This window comes from Pseudopodoces humilis, chromosome 3 (assembly GCF_049639895.1).
Source record: "Pseudopodoces humilis isolate 2021_Gansu_Grassland_sample_001 chromosome 3, ASM4963989v1, whole genome shotgun sequence".
NCBI lineage: Eukaryota > Metazoa > Chordata > Aves > Passeriformes > Paridae > Pseudopodoces > Pseudopodoces humilis.
Genome location: NC_142202.1, coordinates 56,808,600 through 56,834,978, shown reverse-complemented (window position 1 = coordinate 56,834,978; position 26,379 = coordinate 56,808,600). Strand labels below are relative to the sequence as shown.

The window sequence follows — 26,379 nt, the reverse complement described above, 5'->3', positions numbered from 1 at the left end:
ATTATCATGCTGAAGTCATAGCTCACAGCCTTAGCTAATGGATGTAGCTGTGCTGGAGCTTCTTGAATGCTTCCAGTGGAGCTGTGCTTAGGTCACACAAGCTCTGGACCTAGTGCCATTTTTTCACCCAAGTGTGAATATTGTAGGTGTTGCAAATCTTAAGGTATAACATAGTTCTCACTGTAGTTACTATGTTTTCTTTTTTCACTCTTAAGAAGCTCAGTAACTGCATAGAACAAAAGTTGTTTCTTTCTTAGGGTTCCTGTGAAATCACATAAACTTGGTTTGCATGTATAACAGAGCAGTTATGGTTAAAGTAACTCTGGAGCTGGTTGTATAAAATGTTTTATATTTGTGAAGACGTGGGGAGCTTGATTTTTGAAGTTTAGGATCATTCTCTTTGGACTTTGTTATTTGGTTTTGCTCAATAAAATTTCTTGTATAGCATATTATACTTCTCTCACACAATCATACATGACTGTGTTTCCTGTGTATAACTTTCATACTTCAGTAGTAAAAAGCCTTGTAACTTTTAAGGGAAAGGATTATCAAAACACATTTCAGCATACTTTGAACAAAAACACATCATTGTGGATTTGAATCTTTATCTTAACATTTTTGTGCTGAGTGCCCAAAGTAAATAGCCCCTAAAATGGCAGCTTTGATTTTTTAACAGACTTTGGCAATGTTTTTAGTCTAAACTAGCCAGTAACATAAAACTCACTAATCAATAAAATAATGATTCAAAACTATGACTTTACGGAAATGTAAATATTTAATAGCAACTTACAATGTTATATTGAATCCCTCTGCTTCCAAATATTTCCAAATAACTCACAGGTAGATAGACACAAATGAAGAAAAGCATACTTACTTTAAAACCTGCTGTCCAATGATGAATTGCAGTCTTTCTCTTTTCTGCCTCAAGATGCAGATGGTGTGGATCAGTATTTGTTTAACAGTGTGAGATGGCTGTTGCATGGAAATAACCTGCCTCTGAGGGTAGTGTTGTACTAGTTCAGTTTATACCAGTTCTGATCCTCTCTCTTTGTCTAGAACTGTATTAACACTAGTATGTAAAAGTTCTTGGAGACATTGGTAACTAATTGGAGAATGATAAAAAGGTCCCAGTGCAAGCTTAGCTATGGCTTAGTTATTCACACAGAAGACTGTTTATAAGGTTTTTTTGCCAGTTCAGTCTTTCATTTTCATGGTAATGATGCCAGCATTTATTAGAAGATTGACTTCAGTATTCTATACATTTACATTTAAGTGTGTTGTTTTAAAGGAGAGCTGAATTCTGGCACATCACTCTTCTCACTCAGTACCCCAGAAATTCAGAACATATGTTTTCTGAAAGGCACACTAACAGTTTAACCAAGGGGAAAGGGAGAATTACTTTAATCTAGCATCTCATTAGTAAAGAGGAGATCCAGGCAATTGGCTTCAGTTTGCACACTGACTCCAATAATTTTCTCAGTCTCCATTTTCTTTTAAAGTACCTTTTATTGCTATAAAAAAGCACAGTGCACTAAGAGTTGATGGAAGATCTGGAATGTATGTGGAGGAGATGAGCAGTGAATTGATTCCAGTGCAAGGGACTCGTGTAAAGGACTCAAATAGCTGTGGTCTGCTCACACTTGGCTTTGCTCTTGAGAGGGACTCACAATCAGGTTTTTGCAGCTTCTACCACAACAGATTTGGTTGCCCAGATTTAAACTGATCTCTGGAGAAATTCCAGTCTCCATACAGAGATCAATTTTAATCTGGTCTGAAGACAGTTGATGTGAACAAAACTATTTTCAAGCTGAGTAAGTTTAAGAATATCTGAAGAAATACTGATGAGCATAGCTGGTGTTTTCCTTATGTTGTGAAAGTATCTGGAAAAATAATAAATCCATCTTAGTTCTTGTCTTTTCTTTTGCTCCTCTTCTGAGCAGTGCGGTTTTGTTCAGGATGAGAAAGAACTTTTCTTGGAAGTGGCTCTCTTGGCCACTTTCCCAACTTGTTCACATGAATCCGGCCAATACCTGGGCAAGGTGTATGATGTTGATTCACAAGAGATCTGCAAGTTTGAGTGCATATCAACAATCTCATCCTGGAGGCAAAACACATGTACTTGACTTTCTCTTGGCATTGTGCTCACATTGCTCAGTAAAACTAAATGCTCTCTGATGGTTCTGTGTGGTGAAATGAGCTGGAGCAAGTACACACATAAGTGCAGTACGGAATTTGATGTTTTGTCTGTTCAGAAAGCAGGGATGATAGTGAAACTATTCTCAAGGTTTAGAGGTATCAAGGGCATAAGAAACTATCTTTCTTTTTTTTTAATAGAAATTTGTTGCATTTAATAGCTAGACAAAAATTCTTTTAAAACAAACAAACAAAAAACCCATTAAAAGTAGTTCTGACCTTGTGTAAAAAAATCCCTAAACCAAAAATCATACCAAAGAGCGAAAGTGTGAAAAGGCTCCTGGGGATTTCAGACATGCTTTTGATTTTGAGGGGACTGTGCACTCAGCCTACTCTGTAACCCTGAAGTGTTTGGCCTTGTTTGTTTTACAGATAATACTTTCATTGGTTAAAATTTCACAACAGATACTCTTTTCCTTTTTGTTTGAAAAGCAGAATAATCATGTGATATGAGCAGAATAAAAGCATAAAAATAAATTGGCTCAAAATGTTCTTCACTCTGCTTATGGAGTAGTTCTGTAAATTGTATTATTCTGTTATCATAGCTATGGGAATATATTAAAATTTATACCAAAATCCCCTAAACGAAAACTTTGAATTAATATATGCATATGTAAAATAAATTACACTTTTTTTACCATACTGAATTTCACTTTAGTGTTCTCTCTTAAGCACCCTGGCTTATTATAAGTGATGGCTAGTTTGGTAGTGATTGCCAAATAAAATTACAGTGTAATATCTGCAGCTCTCTGAGGTTTTTTAATTCTTCATTTTAAATGGAGAAGGTTTGGAGCTGTGGCTGGGCTTCCAAGCATAGACATGAACTGGCTGTGACACAGGCTCATTTCCTCTTCATGTGGACATGGGGCCTAGGTAACACTGTCACAAAAACTAGCTGCGATGACAGAGTTAGTGCAAGTGTGAAAAACCCAAACTGTGTTTGTATCAAGACTACTTTTAGTTGGTTTCTTGGTTTCTAAGAGAAGAGAAGTTTAATAAGCTTACAGCCCACCAGTGAGCAAATGGGGATCACAATCCCCTGGGGAAACACTTACTAGAAGTTTGCTGGAGTTGTTTTTTTCAGAACAGTGAATACTGAAATCCAGTAAGACATACTGAAATGAATTGCAATGACTTGTACGCCTGCAGGGTAACATCTTACTTTATGCGGGGTCCTTATGGATCACTGCTCGGTGGAGAGATGAATGGCACAACCTGCTCTACCCCTGGGAGAGGGGGACGGCACCAGTGCTGTTGGAATTGGCAAAGGGCACTGCCCGATGTGGCTCTTTCTGATGAATGGCTGAACGAAAAACAACCAAACCCCAACCGTGAAAAAACAAAAGCCACAGCCTGTGTCAGCCCTCTCCCCAGGGGTGGTGCTCCTCAGAGCACTGTGCCTTCTGTGAATGCAGATGTTTGGTCTTGCCATTCACCAGCAATGACCTCTGGGAGACAGCCCCTCATGGGGCACAGCTATTGTGCTGCAGAATGCCAGAGCCCGTTCTGAGGATGCTTTGAGTGGAAGCTTGGGTCTTATTCACTGCTGGAAAATTGTGTTTTATCTGTCCAGAGCGTATGAAAGAAAAAGTGATTGATACGGGGAGCAATTTGCCATTCTGCAGTGCTTTCTTAGCCTTTAAGACTCCAGTAAGCTGCAGAAATTGTCTTGTTTGGGACAGAAGTTCATAGGCAGATGTGGACTCAGAGCACATGGGAATGTTTCTGGAAATCTGTTCTTACATAGAATTAAATAATGATTTTTAAGAAAAAATCTTAGGCCAGAAAAGAAAGGAGTGAAACTCAGACTTTCAAACACGAGAAGCTTATCAGCATTAAGTTTGAGTGATTTCAGTGTGACAGGCAAGTGTTGAAACCCACCCAGGTCTAGTTACAACTTGTTGGGGTAATAGCTGTCTGCTTTCACATAATTTACTTCTTAAAAAATTCGCTTTTGTGGCTTCTAATTTCACGCTTAGACTGTGCTCACATGTGAAAGTATTTATAATTGCTTGAAAAGGGCACACCAAACATAACCTGCAAAACTTATTTCTCCCAGTAAATACACCGGGTACATGGTGTGATTGTTGGGGTTGTCTTGTGCAAGGTCAGGAGCTGGTAGTGGGTCCCTTACCCAATTACAGGTAATCGTAGAATACCCTGAGAATACCAGCTCAGGGTATTCTACAATTCTGTTATATTTATGATATATGTGTGCTTCAGCACACAAAAAACACTACATAAGCCAGCTGTTTGAAGGATGTATGTGCAGTGGTGGTGTTTTTGTCATGTTTTGGGTTTTTTGAGGTTTTTTTTTGAGATGCATAGATTTTCATAGGATACCCTGGAGGCTTTGTTGCAAAGTCACTTGTTTTACCTCTGTGTTTGTTTTCTTGTTTTTTCTTTCAAGTAAAGGAAAAATCTCCCCCCCCAAAAAGATGAAATTAAATTCTGGTTGTGTTAGGACTGTCACAGTGAACATAGAGAATTCATTGATCAGGAACTGAAGGAGGTGTTGTCTTCACATCATCTTTATCTTGCACATGTTAGCTGCTAGTTTGACAAAATCTCAATATATGCAAACTTTTCCTCCCTGTGCAGAGTGAAGATTTCCACATATATACACAGTACTGCACCAACTACCCAAGGTAGGAATTATGGATTGCTTTTCTTCCTTTGTCCCTTGGCCAGTTTGTGTAATGCAAGTTAGACTCTATGACAAAAAAAAAAAAATTAAATTAAAAAAAATCAGCTTCTCCCCTTCCTAAATTGGAGGGAATTAGCCTTTTATGTAAAAAAGAAGGAAAACACATTTTATTTTTTTTTTAAATGCTTATCTGAAGTTTTGTTTAATCTGTTCTTGTGGTTCATTGCTTTACCCTTCTTTAGAAACTGGTGGTCTTATTCTGCAGTGCTGCTTATATAATTCCCAGTAAGAGAGACTAGTTGCATGCCAAGAGAGAGCATAGTTAAATTCACAAGATAAATTTAAAAAAAAAGCCAAACCAAACAACAGAAACAGCAGTTATTAGAATGGGAACCTGCTGCCCCTTTTTACAAGCTTAAAAGGAAGCAATTCTTTACCTGCAGACTTAGGGAAACAGTGTCTTAAAGCCGTACACTGATGTTTTCAGGTCCGTGGCTGTGCTGACAGAGTGCATGAGGAACAAGGCACTGGCCAAGTTCTTCAGAGAGCGGCAAGAAGCACTGCAGCATTCTCTGCCCCTGGGCTCTTACCTCTTGAAACCTGTCCAACGCATCCTCAAGTACCACCTGCTTTTGCACGTAAGAAATGTATTTAGTTTAGGGCTGCTGCACGTCGGAGTTCCTGCCTCTGGTACAAGGCTTGGTGGCTAGAAAGGTTCTGGTTTTCCTTAAATGCTCTTCATTTTGTGGGTATTTGATTTCAACATGTGGAGACTTTCTGGCTTTGTCACTTCACACCATATGCATCTATTTGGAGTAGGGAGTTTTTGATAGTTATTTTAGACACACTGCATCAGTCCTTGCATCCAAATAATTAGCACATGTTTTGAAAACTGGTCTGTAATTCTGAAGTTGTTTGGAAGATTCATGTCATGATTAAACATTTTGTACACAAATTTATTGTTCCAATGAAGAACAGTGTTTTTCCCACATGTTGCAATGCTGGGGGTGGTTGAAAGAAGGACTAAATACATATAAACACCCCGACTGCTAAGAATTTTTTGGAGAGGAATGATGGAGGGAGTGGGAACTCTTTCCACATTCAGTGAATTGAATTAAGCAAGTTTCGGAAATTCATGCTTTATTGTTAACATTTTCCACATATGTTTCCTATTAGAGAGTCATGTTCTAGTGAAGTGTAAAGACACTGATACTTATTTTAAATGCTTGGTGCTTTTCTGCTCTCCAACTGTAAAGCAATGCCTAGTGTAATTCCATCAGGGTTTTGTAAGTGTGTAGAAATGTTCTGTGTCGTAGGAAAGCCATTAAATGCTGTCTGAAAAATCTCCTGTCAGTGTGCTGCACTCTCTTTCTGTGGCTTGCTGCTCACGCTGGCTGCTTCAAGTGTACTTGCTGCTAAACTGACCCCAAAGACTTGACTTTGTTCATCATCTTGTGTTAATCAGATTGATAGCAACCTGCATTGGTAACAAGGGCAGGAATGTTGCCTTTGAGTGATTGCGATGCACAGACAAAACAGTACAGATAAAAACACAGTATTGCATTTGACTGGGGAAGTTCATTTATGAATGAGGGAACTCTGTTTTTTTTCTCCTTTGTCTTAGGAAATAGAAAACCACCTTGACAAGGACACTGAGGGCTATGATGTGGTGCTGGATGCCATAGATACCATGCAGAGAGTGGCATGGCATATAAATGACATGAAGAGGAAACATGAACACGCCATCAGGCTCCAGGTGAGTTCCCAGAGAGATTTTATGGGTGTTTGTGAGCTGATTTTGTCAATATATATGCAATGAACATTTTTGAGTTTATCTTTTCTTTTAATCTTAGTCAGTCATAATTTAGACTCCTGTTGAGCGTGCCTGTGGCTATTTGCTCTTGGAAACCATGGTCATAACTGCTGCAGGAAAATCTCAGACATCTCTAACCTACAAGCAGCATCCTGTAAAGCATTTATTTTGCAGTAATATGGAACTTAAGATAACTCTTCTTTCTTCCTTTCCCTCAATTGTACAGCACTGCTGTACAACCCTAGGGCATGGCTTTGTTCAGAAATCCCGTGGTTTCCGATTTCTTCCCTTTGTGCTGATTAATTTTGTTTTGAGGCATTTCTTTTGCAGATTCTTGTGTAAGTACTTTCCTCTTGGGTTTTAGAAGACTCATTATTAGTTGCTTCGTGAAAAGCATAAACCTAGAAACATGATACTCAGAAAAACTAACTTCACGTCAAATGAAGATTTTTTGAGGAGAAGAAACAAAAGCTACACCCTGAGTAATTTTTGGCATCAAGAGCAAGCTCTTTTGCAGAATTTTTGCTCTCATTCTGTTTTCAGGTTCCTAGTGAATCACACTTCTATGTTACATTTTCAATATTTATATCACTTCAAGAAAATTGGAGGGATTTCTTAGTTTATAAAAGGGAGTAATGAGCTTATCCCATTTCAGAAAGCCAGCCATATTGTGCTATTCTTTGCCCATTTCTTTTTAAAATACATTAAATTTATTCACCCTTTTTGTGGTTTTGTTCTTTTTTCTATTTTGGGTTATTTTTTAATGATTGTTTATTTTTTGTGCGGCTGTTGTTTATGTGCAAGGAAAATTTGACAACGTCTTGCCTGCAGCAGGGTAACCTTTGCCACACATTGCTGGAAATGCATGCTAATGACTTTTAACAACAGTCTGCTATAAATCTGAGTAATTATATTCATCAGTAAATAGGGGTTAAATGCTTTTGGATTAAAAAAAAACTTTTTTTTTTTTTTAATTTATTGAGCTCAGCTGGCAAATGTAAGGGGTTATGGAAAATGTTTATGTTCATAGTTCCCTTTAACAAAGTAAAACCTGTTTCTGCAGCCTTAGGGATAGGCCTTCTGTGGCCTCTCACACTGGTCTGCAAGTACTGCAGCAGCAGTTCCCTGCACAAAGTGTCCCTCAGCAGTGGTGGACTTGATCCCTGTGCTCTATCCTGACATATTGACAAGCTCCTGGGGAGATCTGATAAAATGCAACTTTTTAAAAATCTTTTTTTTCTTTTTTTTTTTTTTTAGCAACTGTCTGTATAGTCCAAAGCGGGCTGCTTTGGGGTTCCTGTGAATGCTTTAGCCTCCACTGGTGCTTCAAATGGACTGGGATGTTTTCTACCTCTTTTCTACATCACCTTTTCTACTATGGGCACTTTTCTACGTCAGAAAACATCTACATGTTTTCTGGGATGTTTTGAAAGCTCTATTATAGTCTAATGTCCTAGAGTGGCCAACTTAGGATGAGGCAATTTGTCCCTGCTTTGCTAATGCTGCCAGGTTTAAAGTCCGATGGACGTTTTTAAAGAGCGGCTTAGCTAAAAGTTCATCCTGCTTTTAGAATTTGATGTCCCATGCTTAAGTCCTGTGTCATTGCCATTGGCAGAAAACACAAGCAGCTTAAGGAAACAGAATAGCCATAGCTAAGTGACACAGTATTGCAAAGATGTTCTTAGATGTTTCTCCAACCTGTTTTTTTTTTCTTAAGTAATACACACTGTGAGAAATAGCTGTGGAGCTACACAAATCATTAATATACGAGCAAATACTCAGATGTTAAGTTGACTGAATCACTTGTGGTCCTTTAGTCTTGTGGGAATCATCTCTTCAATGCAAACACCTCACAGAAGTGTCTTCTGTGATGGGGCTATAGGACATGGACATTGCATTATAATTCATGCAGGGGGAGACCATGCAACTTCAGGAGGATACCCAGGGTGAGAGGGAAATGTTAAGAGGGTTGATTGTGGACATAGAAGAGAGTGTGAGAGAGACTGATGACTGAATTACAAAAGATATTCCGTCTCTGGGAGCAAGGGGAGCAGAGGTTGTGCTCTTTCATTACAGGCTGCCCCAGGGAGTTCAGGGCTCTTTGCTGGGTCCATGCAGAGGCAGTAACCAGGACTCAGGCAATGTTTTAGTTATGTTAGTTTAGTTAGAATGTGTAGGCTTTGCAGGGAGCCTCCAAGCACCTGGCTGCAATGTTACACATAACCTACCAGCCTCAGGATTGGTGCCTGGTGACTTTCTGCTGTTGGATGTGAAACATTAGGAGAGTGGGAATGGCCTCAGATCATTTGGGTCTTCTATTTCAACAAGATCTCTGGAACTAATTTTGGTGGTTTTTCTTTGATCTGTTGCAGGAGATACAGAGTTTGCTCACTAACTGGAAAGGGCCAGACCTCACGAGTTACGGGGAGCTGGTGTTAGAAGGAACGTTCCGCATTCAGCGAGCCAAAAATGAGCGCACGTTGTTCCTCTTTGACAAGATGCTGCTAATTACAAAAAAGAGAGATGAAATGTTTGCATACAAAGCTCACATCCTGGTAGGCCAGAGAGCAGGTGGTAATGTGCTGTCTGCAGGTCTCCCTAAAACTCCTCTGCGATTCACATTGTTTCCTCTTTTCCTTGCAGTGTGGGAACCTGATGCTTGTTGAAGTAATACCAAAGGAACCACTTAGTTTTAGTGTCTTCCACTACAAAAATCCCAAGATGCAACATACTGTCCAGGTATGACAGAAACCTCCCTGCCTACTGGGTAACCTGGCTCATTTCCATATGGTATTTATGACCCTGCATAGTGCAGGCATGAATTTTTCTCACGGTGCCCAATTTTTTTTATCAGGCAAAGTCACAGCAGGACAAGCGCCTTTGGATTCTTCATTTGAAGAGATTAATTCTAGAAAATCATCCTGCTAAAATTCCTGCCAAGGTAAAAAAAAAAAAACAAAAACAAAACCTAACCAACCAAACAAAAACCCAAGTGAAATCACAAGACACCTCCTTGTATGGGTACTAACTTAGAACAGTCTTGTTAGCTGCAATATACAGAAAGTTTAGACTCCAGGATGTTAATTAATGCATGTATCTTATATCTTTAAATGTATACCATAGCAGTGAAGCCATGGGCAGCACATACTTGGCTGCAACTACATAGCTATAATATCTTGGAATGAAGAAATCTCCTACTCTTATTTATGGAATCCAGTCTCAGAGCTTCAGGTGACACCTCCCAGTGTAACATACAGCACCTCTCAAAGGGGGTTAACTCTCGTTAGCCCTTGCCAGGACACAGCAGACGCTGACTTGTGTGGAAACAGGATATTTTTTCACACTGAGTCTGCTCTTGGTTTTTCAGTTTCCCTGACTGTGCTTTCACTCAGTTTTATGCTCTAATGGCTAGAAAATGTTACCTGTGACTGACATGCACCTTACTGTACTGACACGCATTTTCAACAGTGTAACAAAAAGAGACTTTTGGGAGAAAAAAGCTCTAGCAGGTCCTATTGCTAATTCTCTTCTCTTTTTGTTGACAAAGTCTATTGAAGGTATAATGTTTATGCTAGTATCTATACTTACACTGTAAATACTTACTTCAGTTTATTAGGTTGTTAAAAAAATTTACAGCATGATCTCAGCCTTTGTATCCATTTTTTTTCTTATTTCTTATTTGATTTTTATCTGTGGAAAAAAATGTGAAGAATATTTTCTTCTCAGAGATAAAATTTCACTTGAGAAAGTACAGGGAAATAAATCTTTGAAGTTATCTGTACATTTTTAGTTTTTTTTTTGCCTGTCAGAGCAGTAATTGCTGGTTGTGAGGCTTCTGTCGGCCGTTTCTGGAGAATGTAATAGTGACGCCTGGTGGAAAATTACCAAACAGCACCTGCACAAGGGGAAGCATCTTAGACAACATATTTCAGTTTAGATTATTTTCTTACTTAGTAGTTGATACGCCTCCTAAAACATCCGGATTTTTTTTCTATTAAAAAAAGGGACAAATTTTAAGCAATCAGGAGATTCTCTTTATCCTCCAGTCTTACTTAAAGCAAATCATGATCATTTTTTCTTTTGGCACACACTCTTTCTCTCCTTGCGCTGCCTGTGCACAGGTGGGCACACAAGACAAAGGTTCTGGGTGCAGTGAACAACAGGTTTGGTGTGCAGACCTGGAGATAAGCTCTGGTGAGTTCCTGCCACCAAAATTTTCCTCCCCATATGTAACATGTCCAATATACAGAGGAAAACAAAAATGCAAACAAAAAAACCAAATAATGCTGATAACCATGTTTATTAGCTCCCAAATTAAATTTGCTGTTATTTGCATATAAGCTCACTACTGTCTGTAATATGCAACTTGCCCTGCTACTAACAGCTTTAACTTCTTCATTTGCTACTTTTTCTCTTCCAGGCCAAGCAGGCAATTCTCGAAATGGATGCCATACGTAAGTTGGTTCTTTTTCACTTTTGTTCTAAAAATTAACAAAACCATCTTCAGAATTTTGGCTTTAGCTGTTGATGTCATACGAGATGGAAGAATGCCAGGCTTATGTCCCTTGAATTTTGACCCTGCTGAAAAAGGCAAAATTAGATGGAAATCCTGTAGAGTTTGTTGGGAAGGCCCTGACTGAGAAACTGGCAAACAAACATGATGGTGGTGGATAAAGGTTCCTGGGTTAGCCCTACATGGGTAAAGCATTCCCATGGCTGCCTGGGTAATCAGCTACCCTACAGCAGCATACCTTGCTTGTGTAGCTTCAGGCTCTGATGAGGTACAACTGTATTAGGCATAAAGGGATGATGGCACAGCCTCCAAAGAGAGCTGCCAAGGTGTGTGAAGTGCCATCCTTGTCGCTCTCTTATTCCCCATGCCTCTGCTTGTTCCACAGATCACCCAGGCTTCCACTATAGCCCTGAGGGAGAAATGAAATCATCATACCAACCTAAGGAAGGCACTACTCCTCACAGAGTGAGAAGGAAATCAGGTGAATAAACTCATTTATGCCCTAGATGTTAAAAAGGGAAAACAATCTGGGTTGTTTTAGGGGTGGATTAGGCTGGGCACATGGAATTGATTTTTAATCTGCACTCCAGGCAGATTTAACATGGCACAGTATCTCTCCAGTGTGGATGAAGTATCTCATTAACCATTTGCTATTTTGTAATTTATTTTTTTATCTACTGTTTGCATTTAAATTAAGGAATATACATTTGTAATGGTGGCTGTATAAAGAACAGTTGGCACTCTCTATAAATGCATATGCAGGAAAACCAGTCACATTATTTAAATCTGACTTCCCCCCTTACTGCAGTTATTGTCTCAGAAGTGATTCCATCCTGATTACAATAGGCTTATTATTTCAAAACATGACTACTATCTGTACTTTGTGTAATGTTTGCCATATGGATAATAGAAATTTCAGAGGTGGTTTTGCTGACTTTGGGCTTTTTTTTCCCTCCTAGATCATACATACATCCATAATTACTCTCAAAGACATTACCAATGTCTTTGTAGTTGGGTGACTTCCTATTACAGTCCTTGTGTTCCCCTCTTTGTCCCCTTAAAGACATTTCCAGTTTGGTGTGTAACTCTGTATATTGGGAATTACTTAAGGCTTATGAGAATATTGATGCAATGATTTAAGATACAGCAGCATTTGTAGTCAAGTTCTTATTATGTTTGAGGTATGTTCTCCTTTGTTTCTGAGGTGTCTGCACACCTTTCTTGCGTTGGTGCTGCTCTTTCTGTGAAAGGAAGAATACAAAATACTGATCAAAGGGCCTTCTATGTAATCTTCAGCTACTTACACTATCTAAGCCTATCTAAGACTTTGGTTCCTTATGTATATTTCTAATAGAAAACCTCTAACACTGTAGAGCAGTAACAGAGGTGACCAGGTCTTTTGAAAGCAGGAATCTCAGCATGGGATAAAAATTTATGTGTGTCTTGATGAATGGAGGACAACTGCTATTGCATTGAGAAACAAATATGTTCTTTGGTAACAGCTGTAGATTTAATACTTCAACAACTCTTCTGTGTGAGGAAATTTTGTAATAAAAAAATTAAAATCTGGCTTCACTGTGTGAGCTCAGAAGCTTAAAGTTTTACATACATATTATAAAAAAGTTGTCCAGGATGTCCACGGCTTTCTTTGGAATGCCACAGTGGGTAAACGTGTTGTTGTCTTTTTCAGAACCTTCATCTAGAGTCCATAAAGTTTTGAAGTCAAATGGTAAGATACTTTGTGTACTGTTTACCAACCTGGTGCTTCTGTGCTTTGTAGAACAACTGAAGACAGATTATTTTTTCTTGTAACTGTCCCTAAATACATCAGGGGGAAGAAGAGGAATTTGGGGGAAAAAAACAAAAAAAACCCAAGAAAAACCACCAACCCTAAAATGTTCATGTTTAAATTTAATACCTGCTTTCCCACACTTGGGGATTGGTCCTGTAAACATCTTAGGAAATGAACACACCAAGTCCTGGTGATTGTGAATGGTTCCTCAAGTCACAGCAGTGCTGCAAAATCAGGGCCTCAAGAAGAACTCTGGTAAAGCTGATGCTGTCTCTGTTTTATCAGAAGTCTTATACAGTCTGTTTGCTCAATCACTGCTGCATTCAACCCCCTTAGGGGAATTCATAATTGGGGTAGCATTGAAATGGGCATAGTTTGATTGATCACACCAGTTTGATTTTTCATTTATGTGTTTCTGTTTTCAGATGTAAGCCCAGATATGCAGAAGGTAAGACATTTCTTAAATTCCCTGTTTTAGCCCATTCATATGATATTAGAGCACAGTATTTACTGGAGAATCTGCATCTTCTTGGTTGTGTTGACCTTAACACATGACCTTAAGAATGAAAACAAATCCATAAATGTTATTGAGCATCTCAAATAAGATTACTGGAATGAAAGAAGTAGAAATACAGCTTACAATTTCGGGAATATTTTATAAAGAAAAAATCACTGATTCATATATGGTTCTGGTTTATAATGCAGTCCAATCAATTACTAGTGCTATAGGATACTTAAAGTACCAGTAGACTCAAGGAAGTGCAGTGCATAAAAATAGTGTTTATTCTTTGGATCATATTATCTTTGCATTTATTAAATAAGACTGTGAAGTTTCAACTTACTCTGATATATCATTATACATATATACATATACATATATATATGTAAAATGATATGTCACCAAACGGAGCATATGCAGCTTCAGCAGATTGTAATGAGCATTTCTAATTTTTACATTTTCTGTTAGAATTTGTATTGCAATTCCCAGTGCAGTTTGAAAGTCTCATTTTGAATTTTAGGTCTTAGGGTTTTATTTAGGATGGAATTTAAAAAGAGTGTGTGTGTGTGTGTGTGTTTGTGTTATAAATGGAGTACATTAGATATTACTTCATGCCATAATATCGAAGCTCAGGATTCAATGTGAATGGGGTCTTTTGCGTATATTTTTTCAGTTCTAAATATTATATGGAAAAGTACTAATTGTTGTACTTCTTTATAAATATCATTTCAATGCAGCTAACTGACTGTAGGTTAAACATTGCCTGTGAATCAGATCTAAGAGGATCTTAATAAAATATATAATCTCTATAAGCTTCTAATCAAAGTTTCGTGATTTGTTTTTTTCAAGCGGATGGGCATTGAAGGAGCCCTGTTATCTCAAGCCACCAAGCTGGGATCAAGTGAAACCCTGCTGAATTCTAGAAAAAAGGTTTCACTGGAATCCAGTGGGCTGGAAAGCCAGTTTCAAGAGTCTATTGAACCAGCCTACAGTAGTGATCATGATGAAACTCTTCAGACTTCTGCAGCAGAACTGATTGATGCTGATGATGAGGAAGAGTCTGAACAGGTAGGAAAAAGAGGGGAAAAAGTAAAATAATTTTTTTCCTGGGGAGAATGGAAGAAGGATTGAAATTGTATGCAAAACAGGCAGGAATGCATTGCAAATGTTGACAACTTTCTCTCCTTAGAAACATTTTTATTTAGGCTTTATAAAATACTCACTTGGATTTTAACAGAGAAGATATAAAAGCCCCTATACAGGGGGAGAAATTCCCACTACTTGGATTTTACTTAGTCCTTTGCAGTTCTCCAACCTAGCTGTTACAGAAAGGTTTTACCTGTTTCACACAACTGGCTTTTCCTTGCTTCTTCAGCTGATGCCATTAAAAAGCCTTTTTAGACTTCAGTCAGAGAAAGCAAGGACTTGAATATTAAGGTTCAGGCACAGCTGCATGTGATGGGATGTTTCTTGATCTGTGAGCCTCTGGCAGCAGCTACAAATAAATATGTGAACTTGAATATGAGAAGTTTTGAGTTGGATTTCTTAAAATGAGAGTCTTTATCTCTTACTACTGCACAGATGGTAGTTTTTCTTACTCAGTTATGATGTTTCCACTCATACATAGTACCTTTGAAAGACTAAAAATCCAACTTTGTATTAAAGAATCTAGATTTTTAGTTTACTTGGTTTAGTTGATACTGAAGCCATATCCTTGTGTGGTTCATTTATTTTGTGAATTATCTGAAACCAGTTATTGAAATTCTTTTTGAAGCTGACTGAATTTCCTCTTTGAAATTACACTATTTGCATTATAAGTACTTGACAAAATAGTATCTTGTACCAGTGTAGTGCAGTGTCTTGTAATTCTTCCTCTTGCCAAAATAAATAAGAGCAAAAGAATTAGTAAGCACAAAATACCACAAACAAAATTGATACTTAATGGTTACTACTAAATGTGGCAATGATACTTTTAGAGGTTTCATAAGCTCTGAATAATTCTTTTGGCAGTGCTGATGACTCATAAGTTGTTTCATCTCCCAGTATAGGTCCCTGACCTGTTCTAGATCCTAATAATTCCTCTGAACTAGACTCTACAAAGAACTGCAGATTTTATTACCCCTTCCATTTTTTTTTCTTTAAAATCACAGCAAAACTCACTGCAGAAATCAAAAGGGGGAAGAAAAAGACTTAATAGTCAAGCTGCTGAAAATGTTGAAAAACGGAGAAGTCTCAATCTCAATAAATGTGAAATGCAGGTAAGTAATTTTTATTTTTTACTTCTATTTTGCTGTGCATTGTATGCATGTCAAAGGAATCTGTCTTCCCTAGGTTGACAGATATATCATTTTCTGTTTATGTTATGTATCAATGTTCATATCATTAAAATATTCAAATCTATGACAAAAGACTTTGTTTTGGGGGGAAAAACAAGTAACTAACCAAACTAGTCAGAATTAATTGAAGACAAAAGGAATTATCTTTCCCTCTCTCCCCCAGACTCTGGCCAGCAATATCTAAAGCATCCTTTATGGTGGAATTAGTGAGCTCGTGGCCTTGCTGTAAATTAGATCTGGATGAAAACCTACACTAAAAAGAAAAAGAAATTTTTAGTGGCATGTGCTAGAGAGCGTAAGATTCTTTTCTGCTAGGGTTATAGGCAAGGAAAAGGAGAAGAACAAAACTTTTGGCATAAGCCCAGAGTCAGATTAGCTTAATTCAACTGTGAAACTGCAGAGTTAGCATAAAAGGTTTAATCTAACTCCAGCCAAACAAATTTGCCTTTAATTACTCATGCATTAACATAAGCTACTGTCTTGTATTTGAAGTAAGATGTTATTAAACACCCAGAGTGAACTTTGAGCCATGGTAAGGATTAGGAGGCAAAGTATTTTGGCACTGCCACCTTGGCTCCCTCACTCTCTGTTGAGAGAGAGCACTTGCCCTGCCCATCTCCACACGATTCTCTGCTGCAGGACACACTGGTGCTATGGCAGTCCTGTGAAAAGAGGGAATTGCTGTATTATTAGAGGGATATGCTAATGTTACCTGCAATTTTCAAATCTCCACAGAGCTCCAAGGACCCTTCAGATGAAGAGTCAATGCAGTTGAATACTGATCTTCCATTTTCCTGCACAGCTAGACAGCCACAGTCTGCTAGACAATTCAGCACACCCCAGAGCAACTCTCTGATCATGAATATCCTGGGGGGCAGTACCTCTGTCAGAAACATCTGGACGGACCATCAGATCAGGCAGGCATTGTTCCCCAGCCGGCGCCCACCTTATGAGAACGAAGACGATGAGGACGATTACCAGATGTTTGTACCATCGGCGTCTACATCCAGCACAAGTTCAGCTCCTGGTGGAGAAAGGAGGGGTTCTTCTGGGCGTCCTTGCAGCTGGCACTTGGGGCAAGTGCATCAAAACGAGACTTCCAGCCCCACTCGTCACAAAATTGTTAGACGGGCCAGTAGTGCTGGTGAAAGCAACACGTGTCCAGCCAGCACCAGGTATAAAGCAGGGGAGCGTGGTTCTCGAAGGGAAGTGAAGATAGCAGAGGGAAGCAGTAGGAATGCGTATCCTGAATCTTCAGAGGAGCTTACTATCGATGATATTGAGCATGTTTATGATAACATAAGCTATGAAGACTTAAAGCTCATGGGTCTGACAAGAAGGGAAGAGACACGCCGTGGTCCCCGGAGATCCGCTAGAGACTCTCTGTATGAGGCTGAAAACAAAAGCAGCTCAGATTCAACTTCCAAAAAGAAAACAGCAAATCAAAAGGGGACGACCTCCATTCATGCTAGTAGGGAGGAGATACTGCTCAGTAAAGAAGCACCAACTTCAAGTTTGGATGAGCTCAGAATTGTTGAAGACAACATCTATGACACCATACTGCTTCCAGAAGCATCTCTATTGAATTTTAAACATGACCCCTTAAAATCCTCTAAAAGGAGGAGTTTTTTGGAAAAAGACTTTGCGTATTGTGACAATCTACGACATTTTGTTTCCGAAGAGAGTCTCCAGTTCAGTGAAGATGAAAGTCCTTACCATCGTGTTCCCGTTGACAATGACTACTTGAGCTTAGTAGATAGCTCCTCCAACTCTGACTCTCTGTCACACAAGTCTGCAGCAGACAAGCTCTCAGAAGAAGTAGATGAGATTTGGAATGACCTGGAGAACTACATCAAGAAAAATGAGGAGAAAACGAGAGACCGTGTCCTTGCAGCCTTTCCTGTTTGTAAAGATGACATGCAGGAAAGGCTGCATGCTGGTAGCACACCTGAACTGAGTAAAGATGTAGAGTATTCACTCTCTACTCTCTCTCTGCCAGAAACTCCTATTTTCCCTAAAACTGTGAAGCCCAGGGCTGCCACCATAAGTGAGGCTAATCTCAGGCTTGAAGAGAGTACACCATGCAAGGAGAACTCTTTTTTGAGTTTGAACAGGTCTTCCTTCTCCAGTGAGATGCCTTTTGTAGATAGTCCATATGAGCCCTCCAGTAGTGTTCTGTCCAGCACACCTGCAGAGGGCATGGAAAATGACTTGGCTGTTATGGATAAAACAAAGAACAGAGTTTTTATGATGGCAAGGCAGTACAGTCAAAAAATTAAGAAGGCTAACCAGCTTTTGAAAGTTAAAAGTCCAGAGCAGGAACAGACAGCTAGCAGACAACAGAAAATGAAACACAAAGATCTTGCTGCTATTCTGGAGGAGAAGAAACAAGGAGGTCCTGCTATTGGTATGTTAAAAACATTTCTGTACAGATACTTTTCTTCAGTAACTTTCAGTGAACTTTGTGTTCTGAACTGGAAGATTATGAGTTTTCCTCACCTTGGTCATTGAGGATCAGGATTGTTTTTTTTCTGTGTTGCAACTGAAATGAATTTTCTCAGACTGCTTTAACATGAATGGTCCTTTATGTCTCATTTCTTGTTACTTGTTAACTTTGGGAAGAAGTAGCGGGGCAGTGTCAGGAAAGAGCAGTTCGACTGAGGCTGGAAGTAGAAATAATGCCTGGAGCATTACTGGCCTCCCTGCAGAAAAGCAGTTACTTCCTTTAATAGATCTTGAGAGTTTCACTCATTGGTTTCAATGTTGAATTTTCAAGTCGGTCTGCCTTCTAATGAGTCACATACATTTGCTTAGGTACCATTCAGAATCATACCCATAAACATAAGGAATGTTGTCAGATAAGAAAGAGCTGATAATCTTTCTGTGAGCTAATGAATGTGCAAAGTCATGGATATGCAGCAGCTCTGGAATTATGTTTGTCCATGATCAATTGAAACAGATGGAAGATGTGGAGCCAACAGACTCCATGCACCAGAGTGTCATTCTTGCCTTGTGATATTTTTAAAAGCCCCTAAATATCTTATTTACCAGGCCATTTTTAGAATGTTCTTTTCCATTTTGACATGAAACAAGCAGCGTATTATTGGAATCGTGTGCTGCATTGTGTCCTACATGACTGCTCACTGTAGCATGATATTTTATACCTCTTTTCCTCAAAAAGGTGTACTGAAATGTGCATCCAAAGGCCTTTCCAGCTTCCAATGTTTCACGTTACTTTGCAGAGGCCAAATTTATTGACACAACTGAAAGCTGTTCTCTACTGATATTAAGCGTTCTGAGATTTTTAAAATTTTACGTGATTCACTGAAATGCATTCCTTGTCTCCGCTAAGTTAGTTTTCTCTTCTTTCTAGGTGCCAGAATAGCTGAATATTCCCAGCTTTATGACCAAATTGTCTTCAGAGAGAGTACTGCTAAGGTCCACAAGGAAGCTGGGGCCACTCCTCAGGACCCATCAGCTGGGAGGTTTTCCACACCCATGGCCACATGTCCTCCCCGTTCCCAGCCTGCCAGTGAATGCCCAAGAGCAGAAGATTGGCTTTTGCATTCTACGTACAGTAACGGCGAGCTGGCCGACTTCTCTCCGTGTTCCGAATCCCAGGACCCAAAGTCCAAGAATTCATATACAGAAGCTGGTACAAAAAGCAGTTCGAAGCAGTTGCCCTCAGCTGGCTCGGTGCCTTCCCTTCAGATTTCCAACCGTTTGCATGTCCCAGCGCAGAGGTGGAGCGCCATTATAAGCCAACCAAACAAAGAAAACTTGCATCAAGATCACGTCTATAACTCACTGGGGAGGAGAGTAAGCAGTGTAAAACCACAGGCATACAGCAGGTCACAGTCCTCGTCCTCAATAGTGGTCAACAGGTCTGGAGAATCAATTGTATATAATAATGAAATTGATAAGAAAAGGCTTCATTTGAATAGGAACTTTCAATTCAACAGCCATCAAACTCCTGGAATTGCTTCAGGATGTACAGGGCTGGAGATGAGAAAGCAGATCTCTGAAAACTGTTCAGACATGATTCTTCAGGATTCTCAAAAGGTCCTGAGAGTGAACAGAGCCTCCCCTCTGACAGCACAGATGGCCACTCAGAACTATTTTTCTAATTTCAAAGATTCTGAAGGAGGAGAAGGGGATGATGATGATTACGTTGAAATAAAGTCTGAAGATGAGGGATCTGACTTGGAGACTTCTCCTAACCAAACAAGGAAATCCGATCCTAAACTGCGTAACGCTGATGCCGTTCCTTCTGAAACGTTTTGTGGCAAAACTGTCTCCTGTAGCCCTGCAAAGTCTGCCAGCAGCAAACACGCACTTACCCCGTATCTGACTGCATACAGTGATTCGGATAAACTGAATGACTACCTGTGGAGAGTACCATCTCCTAATCAGCAGAATATTGTCCAGTCTTTAAGGGAAAAGTTTCAGTGTCTCAGTTCAAGTAGCTTTGCTTGATGCTTTCAATAATTTCTAGCTGTACTACCTTATCATGACAGAGTATATACTAGGACAATCAGTACTGGCATCATGTATTTCCATAATATTACACTATCAGGCATTGTATTGCAATAGTGTTGTAAATAGATGCAAAATATATCTTTTAAAAATGGTTTGGAATCCTGGATGTGAAAAAGGCCACATGTGCACTGTCTGGGATCTCTCTATAGTGCATGTAAACTTCTCATCTCCTACTGAACCTTCACGTCTCTTCCTTTGTTAGGTGTGTTACCCCCTGATTCTTGCCATCGAACCAGGTGTGATGCCATTTGATGCTTGAACCATTTTATCATTTGGAAACCTTAGTATTTAGACTTTCCATTTGGTGTCCAGTGTTCTGCATCCAAAATACCTGTGTGATTACTCTGCTTACATACAGGAGCATTTGGCTGGGCAGCTTTCTGTCACTGTGCAGATTTCTGATCAGGGTTCTGGTGATTACACCAACAGGCTACATCTGCAATTGCACATACTTTTTTTGCATGTTATTTTTCATCAGACAGATTCCAAATGTGTGGGACCAATGCATATGTTACATTATTTTACAGCAAGCTTCTTAAGTTTTAAAGAAAATCTAGTCCTAGTACTTGTGCCAGGCAGATAGCTCTGTGTCTGAAGCCTCTTCTGCTTTCTGGAGCTGCATAAGAGGCAGAAGACAGGCGGTGGAGGCTTTTTATGAGAACCCGTGGCTATGACACGGTCCTTGCCTAGGGAATGGTTTTGGCATTAGAAGGGGAGCTGTCTGCTTGTCAAGAGGGCTACACCAGTTTTGGTACCTCCAGTGATGGTGGTGTTGGTGACACACAAACAAACTCTGAATAACTTGTAGCTCAGCACCCAGCAGTCAAAAGCTGCTGTGTAGAGTTTGAGACAAAGCCGTGTGTTGCACGCAGTGACCTGCTGGGCATTTGTTCAAGTCCCAGTAAGCCTGTGAGCGAATGAGGGCCAGATTCTTGGGTGAAATACTAAGTGTGGAGCACGTTCGGCCCATAGGGTGGTTCAGTGATACTGCTGGTTGAGTGACAAGCTGCAGCCCCCAGGGCATGCATCTCCCGTAGCAGGAAGTGACCCTTCCTGACAGAGAGGCATAAGAGATATATTTTGTAAATCAGTCAGGACTGACTCTAATCCAATGTATGTACAATAAAAAGCAGCTTAAAAATGAGAATACATTCCATTCTTTTGCAAATAATGCATAGACTAAATGCTGCCGTTTAGAGCAAGGAGAGGCTTTCCAATACCATCTATGCTTAATTGTCCTTCATCATCTTTGTTGCACAGTTTTGGATTCTGTTACTTGAAAACATTGTACCGAAAGGAAAGCCTAGATACATCTACACTGATCATCTTGTGTGACTGTTCTTTTTTGGTGCTTACATTTTTCAGATTACATGGATAAAGCCAGTACCAAGTTAAACATATCAGTAAACAAAGGAATTTCATTGGAATACTATTTTTACTAACCACGTATCCCCTCAGTTACAGAGCACTGTCCTTCCAGAACAGCTGATCATTTACTACACTGGTTACCATGAGGAAAACCAGTGTACAGCTCATTACTTGTAGACTAAGGTTTGAGGACTTGAATTTATTAGAACTGACTAAATTATTTACCACACGTATCTTGCATTGGCCAGGAATTGTTGTTTTGTGGGCTGGTTGGTCATGGTACTTACTAGCTCGTACCACAGGGATCACTTGTTACAGTCAGCACACCCCCTGTGATAGGACCCGTATCTATCTAGTAAAATCCGGCTGAGAAATAATGTTGTACATATTTAAGACGCCGAGGTGTAGCAGAGCCTATATTTATTTAATATAGCTTGTAAAGTATTGTAAATACGGATAGAAGGTAAATCTGTGGACGCACATCTAGATTTGTTTAAACGGCTTTAGGAGAATGTTTAACTCGCATCTCATGCAATCAGTGGAGTTGGGAGGGAGGGGAAAACAACCAACCAACCAGAAAAAGGGACTTGTGCTAGAATTGTAACTTCTCCCAGGGACCATTTCATACTATTTTTAATAAACGTTGAGTACGCAAAAGCTTTGGGTGCTTTTCATTGCGGGGGAGCGGAGGAAGGGATTTACTGGCTTCTTTCTGCCTGTCGGAGCTGACGTTTGGGGGTGACTTGGATGGGGAAAAAAAAAAAAAAAGCAAAAAAAAGCGGAAGCGAAAGCGGGGGGGGGCGGCGGGGGCGGGGAGCGGGGGGGGGCGGGGGTCCATCCCCCGCCCCCCCCCGGCCCCGCTCCCGCTCCTGCCCCGTGCCCGCCGCCGCGGCTGCCGGAGCGCACCGGAGGGATGCGGAGCGCGGCGCTGCGGCGCTGCCTGGCCCCGGCGCTCCCCGCCCCGCCGCTCCCCCCGCGCCGCGGGCTCAGCGCGCCCCTGCCCCGGGACAGCGCCGCGGCGGCGGCCGCCCGGGAAGAGGCGCACGTGGGGAGGCAGCGCCGGCTGATGCAACCGGGGGGTGCGATGGTGTGGGCATGGAGGGAGGAGGGGTGAGGGGGATTTGGGCGGTGCGCCCCCGCCGGGTGCGTCGGGTCGGTTGTCGAGGTGGGCTTTTTGGGGGACCTCGTAGGAAAATGCCCCCCGTTCCCGCAGCACCGCGCCGGGCTTTGGTTTCGGTGGCATTTTGAGGGCGAGCAGAGCTGCCGTCATGTGGCGGTGGCTCAGGTGAGGGGGTGCGCAGATGTGTGCCTGGAAAAAACTTGTCCCTGGTCGCCCTCCGCCCCTCCCCGTCCCGGTTCAGCCTTGGACGGGATCGTTTGCGACGGCATTGCATTGATGTGGTCATTGGCTTCTGCAAGGGTAGGAGCTATCAAAAGTCCATTCCAGGCTGTTCTCTGTTTGTCTTCCTTGCTGTGCGGGACAGACAGACGTATTTCAGGGGGTCTTCTCTTTGCCCAGCTGGGTGTCATCTGCACACGCAAAAGGTAACAGGAGAGCTGGCCGCTACTTACACAGAATTTTTTTTTCCAGAAAGCATTCCCAGTGCCTGGCTGTCACTGGTTTTTCCAAGAAGCAGTGTGGCAAACAGAGCTGCCTTGTCTCCCTTCTGCCAGTGGGTTTTGAAAGGCATCCGTGAAAGTGGCTGCTCTGCTGCTCATGGGGTTGGTGTAGCTTGTGTTAAGCTGTGGCAGCCCCAGCTGTAAAGGCCTCTGCATCTGTCACCTCCCTGGCCAAGGGTATGGAAACGAAGGGTGCACCTGACCCAAGAGCTGGCCAGACAGCTCAGGGTGGTGGTTCACTGCTGTGCTTCTCGTGGTGGGGCTGGACAGGCCTTCTCATGAATTAGCACAGCCTAGCTATAAAGTTTTGGGCATGTCAGAGCGATGCCCCACATACCTATCGGAAAAAAAAAAAATTGCCCTGTTAAGGTTTTCTGTACCTGCCTGCTGTACACCAGCCCTCAGTTCATATCCAACCATAATTTTGGGGATTAAAAAAGTACGTGCCCAAGCATTTTTGTTACATTGATGACTAACACAGGTGTCTGCCGACTAATGTTGGGAGGGTTATTTTGTTAAAGACTTGTTTGTCACTGTGTTGCAGCAAAGTCACTGAGAATGCAAAGAATTCCTTGGCCACTCTTAAGAGAGAAAACCCTCGGCTTGAGCCAACACTTGCCATTATTCAGGTAAAGTATGTCTGTGCACTCACTGGCTGTGAGAGATCTCCTTTGGTGCCATTACCTGTCTGAAACTTCATAAGCACACCACGCAGAAAGTAATTTTAATCCTTTTTTTTTTATAAAGAACGTTGTCTGCTTTATTATAAAGCAAAGCAATAGGATGGGGTTGTTCTATCAGATGGTAGATTGCCCTTCTTCAGGCCTGGAACAGTCACAGCAAGCTTCAGACTGGGACAGCTTTGCAAAGGAAAGGAACAGTTTTATCCCTTCTTCCTTTTGTTAATGTAGTCTTCCCCATTTTAAGTATGGATCACTTTTTCTCACAGCTTGTCGGAGTTGATTAATTTAATGGGTGAACTAAAGTAATGTTCTCAAACCTTTATTTAGGTTGAAGCTTTTTTTTGCAGTCCTGAGCAAAGTGCTTAAATGCCTGAAAATGTGGGCCTTCCTTCACTTCCCACCCCTGAAATAACAATGCCAGGATTAATGAAAGACCTTGTTGCTTCCTGTCAGACATGTTACCTTTGGTAACTACAGTTTATCAATGTCTTCCTGCTCTTCTGAGGAAAGGAAAACCACACTAAAAAGTCCCAGTCAGCTCAGAAGGGTCTGTGTGAAATAAGTGCCTTCTGTGAAGCGTAGAAGTAGCAGCTGTAGAAGTAGCAGCACTTTCTGATGTGAAGGAATCTTGCAGTAGTTGAGAACCATTTTTTTACTAATGCTGTGAAGAGCTTTCCATCCCAAATGATGGTCCCATTTTTGATAGGCAATTTTTGATAGGCAATCAAAATTGGAGATGAGGATTGCTATCCCTGCAAAGCTGGAAGTTTGGGATGAAAGTAGGGATGTTTATCAGAGGGGATCCAGAACCATGCTGGCAAAAATGTTATTGTCCTGTTTTCTAGGGTGGTGGAATTGGTTTTGAGTGGGCACACACTGAAACTCTGACCCAGTAGGTTTTAAGTTTAAAAGCCAGCTGGAAGTATTTTTTAAGTACTGATAGTGAATCTAAGTAATGCGTCAAGAGCTTTATTTTAGAAGGTCTTCTAGTGAGGCTATCTGTATAGGCTCTCCCATCTCTCACCCTCCCTTATAACTGCATTTCACAGAGCCCTCTATGGCTAAAGCTTAAGGACTGCTAGAAAAGCAGTGCCCTGCTTTTTCTCACTCTTGCTCATATCCATCCAGTTGCACCATGATCTGGACTAGGACTACTAGTGCTGCTACTTCTACAGCTGCTACTTCTACACTTCACAGAAGGCACTTATTTCACACAGACCCTTCTGCCTTTAGAGTGAGGGGTCCAAAGTGGCTTCCTTTCAACCACATTTGTCTCCTGGATCTGGTTTTCTGCATGGCCACATGCGTGTTTTACACTGGCACAATGGAAGGGATGTCCCTCTTGTCCCTGTTTACCCCACTTGGTCTGCCTCATGAGGTGGCTGTAGGAACATGTGGCTTAGATCCTTCTGGGTAAAATTCACCCCAGCCCTGTTCTCCAGCTGTCCAGTCACTCTAGCTCTGATTGTGAAGACTGAAGCAGAGCCCATTCTAAATGTGTATTTGTTGGTGCAAAGAAAACTTGCTTTGGTCTACCAGTAATGTGGGCAGAGCCCTAAGATTAAACTCCCCAAGTGCCACATCTGCCCAGAGGAGCAGAGGGAGGGCAGTGAAATTATCTCCTTTGCCAGTCACTCATGAGTAATGTTGGTCAGCATGACAGGGCACCCCGTCTTCGGCAGGTCTGGGAATGAGGAGTTGCAGACTGAACCTGCAGTGGAATGATTTTAGGATTGTCCTTTTCCTCTTGAGTCAACTGGATCTGAATCTATGCCATAATTGATACCTGTGTTGCTTATTGTCCATGTTGAACCTTGGTTGGAGCTGTGCAACAGCAAAAAATGTTTGGTGGGTTCTTCTTAATTTTTTTGATGCTGAAAAGTAAAATAAAGCATCAGAATCCTGCTTAACAGTGGAACTCTTGCCCACAAAGCTCAGCAAAGCACCACTGATTTCCCTGAACCTCCTGTCCTATCCTTGTGCTCTGCCAGCCTATGTGCTGAGCTCTGGCCCCACCTCTGCTGCTCAGTGGGTTTTGATAGAAACTGGTTTAGGGCAGGGACTTTCTGCACTCACACAAAGTAAGTGTTCATCTGCCAGTGCTGCAGCCTCAAGGACATTACAGGGGACAGTGTGGTACCCCCAGGTGCTCCATCCCAGTTAAGCTTCGTGAGCAGTCAGTGCGAGCAGTCCCACTTTTACTGTCACAGGGGAGAGGCTGCTGAGCTGTCCTAGACCTGTCTCTCCTTCCTTGGCACAGCGTGGGCTCTGCACAGTGTCCTCAGTGCAGCAGCTTCTCTGCTGCCACATTTGGGGAGTGGGATGCTGGCAGTGCAGGGAGGTGGGGAATAGAGGGCAAGCCCTCCTTCCCTAACA

The 26,379-nt window shown here is 41.2% G+C and overlaps 2 protein-coding genes across 7 annotated transcripts in view; both read left to right on the top strand.

Moving 5' to 3' along the window:
* The window catches only part of PLEKHG1 (pleckstrin homology and RhoGEF domain containing G1), a 126,492-nt gene extending 104,135 nt beyond the window's left edge, over positions 1 to 22,357 (top strand). For all 5 annotated transcript variants that reach the window (XM_014263668.2, XM_014263666.2, XM_014263667.2 and 2 more), the window contains 14 exons: positions 4,795 to 4,841; positions 5,328 to 5,478; positions 6,465 to 6,596; positions 9,026 to 9,208; positions 9,297 to 9,392; positions 9,508 to 9,594; positions 11,074 to 11,107; positions 11,552 to 11,647; positions 12,857 to 12,895; positions 13,384 to 13,406; positions 14,307 to 14,525; positions 15,608 to 15,715; positions 16,529 to 18,200; positions 19,167 to 22,357. In XM_014263668.2, the coding sequence (XP_014119143.2) occupies positions 4,795 to 4,841; positions 5,328 to 5,478; positions 6,465 to 6,596; positions 9,026 to 9,208; positions 9,297 to 9,392; positions 9,508 to 9,594; positions 11,074 to 11,107; positions 11,552 to 11,647; positions 12,857 to 12,895; positions 13,384 to 13,406; positions 14,307 to 14,525; positions 15,608 to 15,715; positions 16,529 to 18,200; positions 19,167 to 20,269 (3,990 nt within the window). In that variant the 3' untranslated portion in view covers positions 20,270 to 22,357. The remainder of the gene's footprint in view (positions 1 to 4,794; positions 4,842 to 5,327; positions 5,479 to 6,464; positions 6,597 to 9,025; positions 9,209 to 9,296; positions 9,393 to 9,507; positions 9,595 to 11,073; positions 11,108 to 11,551; positions 11,648 to 12,856; positions 12,896 to 13,383; positions 13,407 to 14,306; positions 14,526 to 15,607; positions 15,716 to 16,528; positions 18,201 to 19,166) is intronic.
* A 996-nt stretch (positions 22,358 to 23,353) lies between these two features.
* MTHFD1L (methylenetetrahydrofolate dehydrogenase (NADP+ dependent) 1 like) overlaps positions 23,354 to 26,379 on the top strand; it is a 143,936-nt gene continuing 140,910 nt past the window's right edge. The window contains exons 1-2 of one of the 2 annotated variants that reach the window (XM_005518641.3): positions 23,354 to 23,422; positions 23,865 to 23,949. In XM_005518641.3, the coding sequence (XP_005518698.3) occupies positions 23,418 to 23,422; positions 23,865 to 23,949 (90 nt within the window). In that variant the 5' untranslated portion in view covers positions 23,354 to 23,417. Of the gene's footprint in view, positions 23,423 to 23,864; positions 23,950 to 26,379 lie in introns of those variants that run through there. The other variant, XM_088053208.1, reaches the window with a different exon arrangement.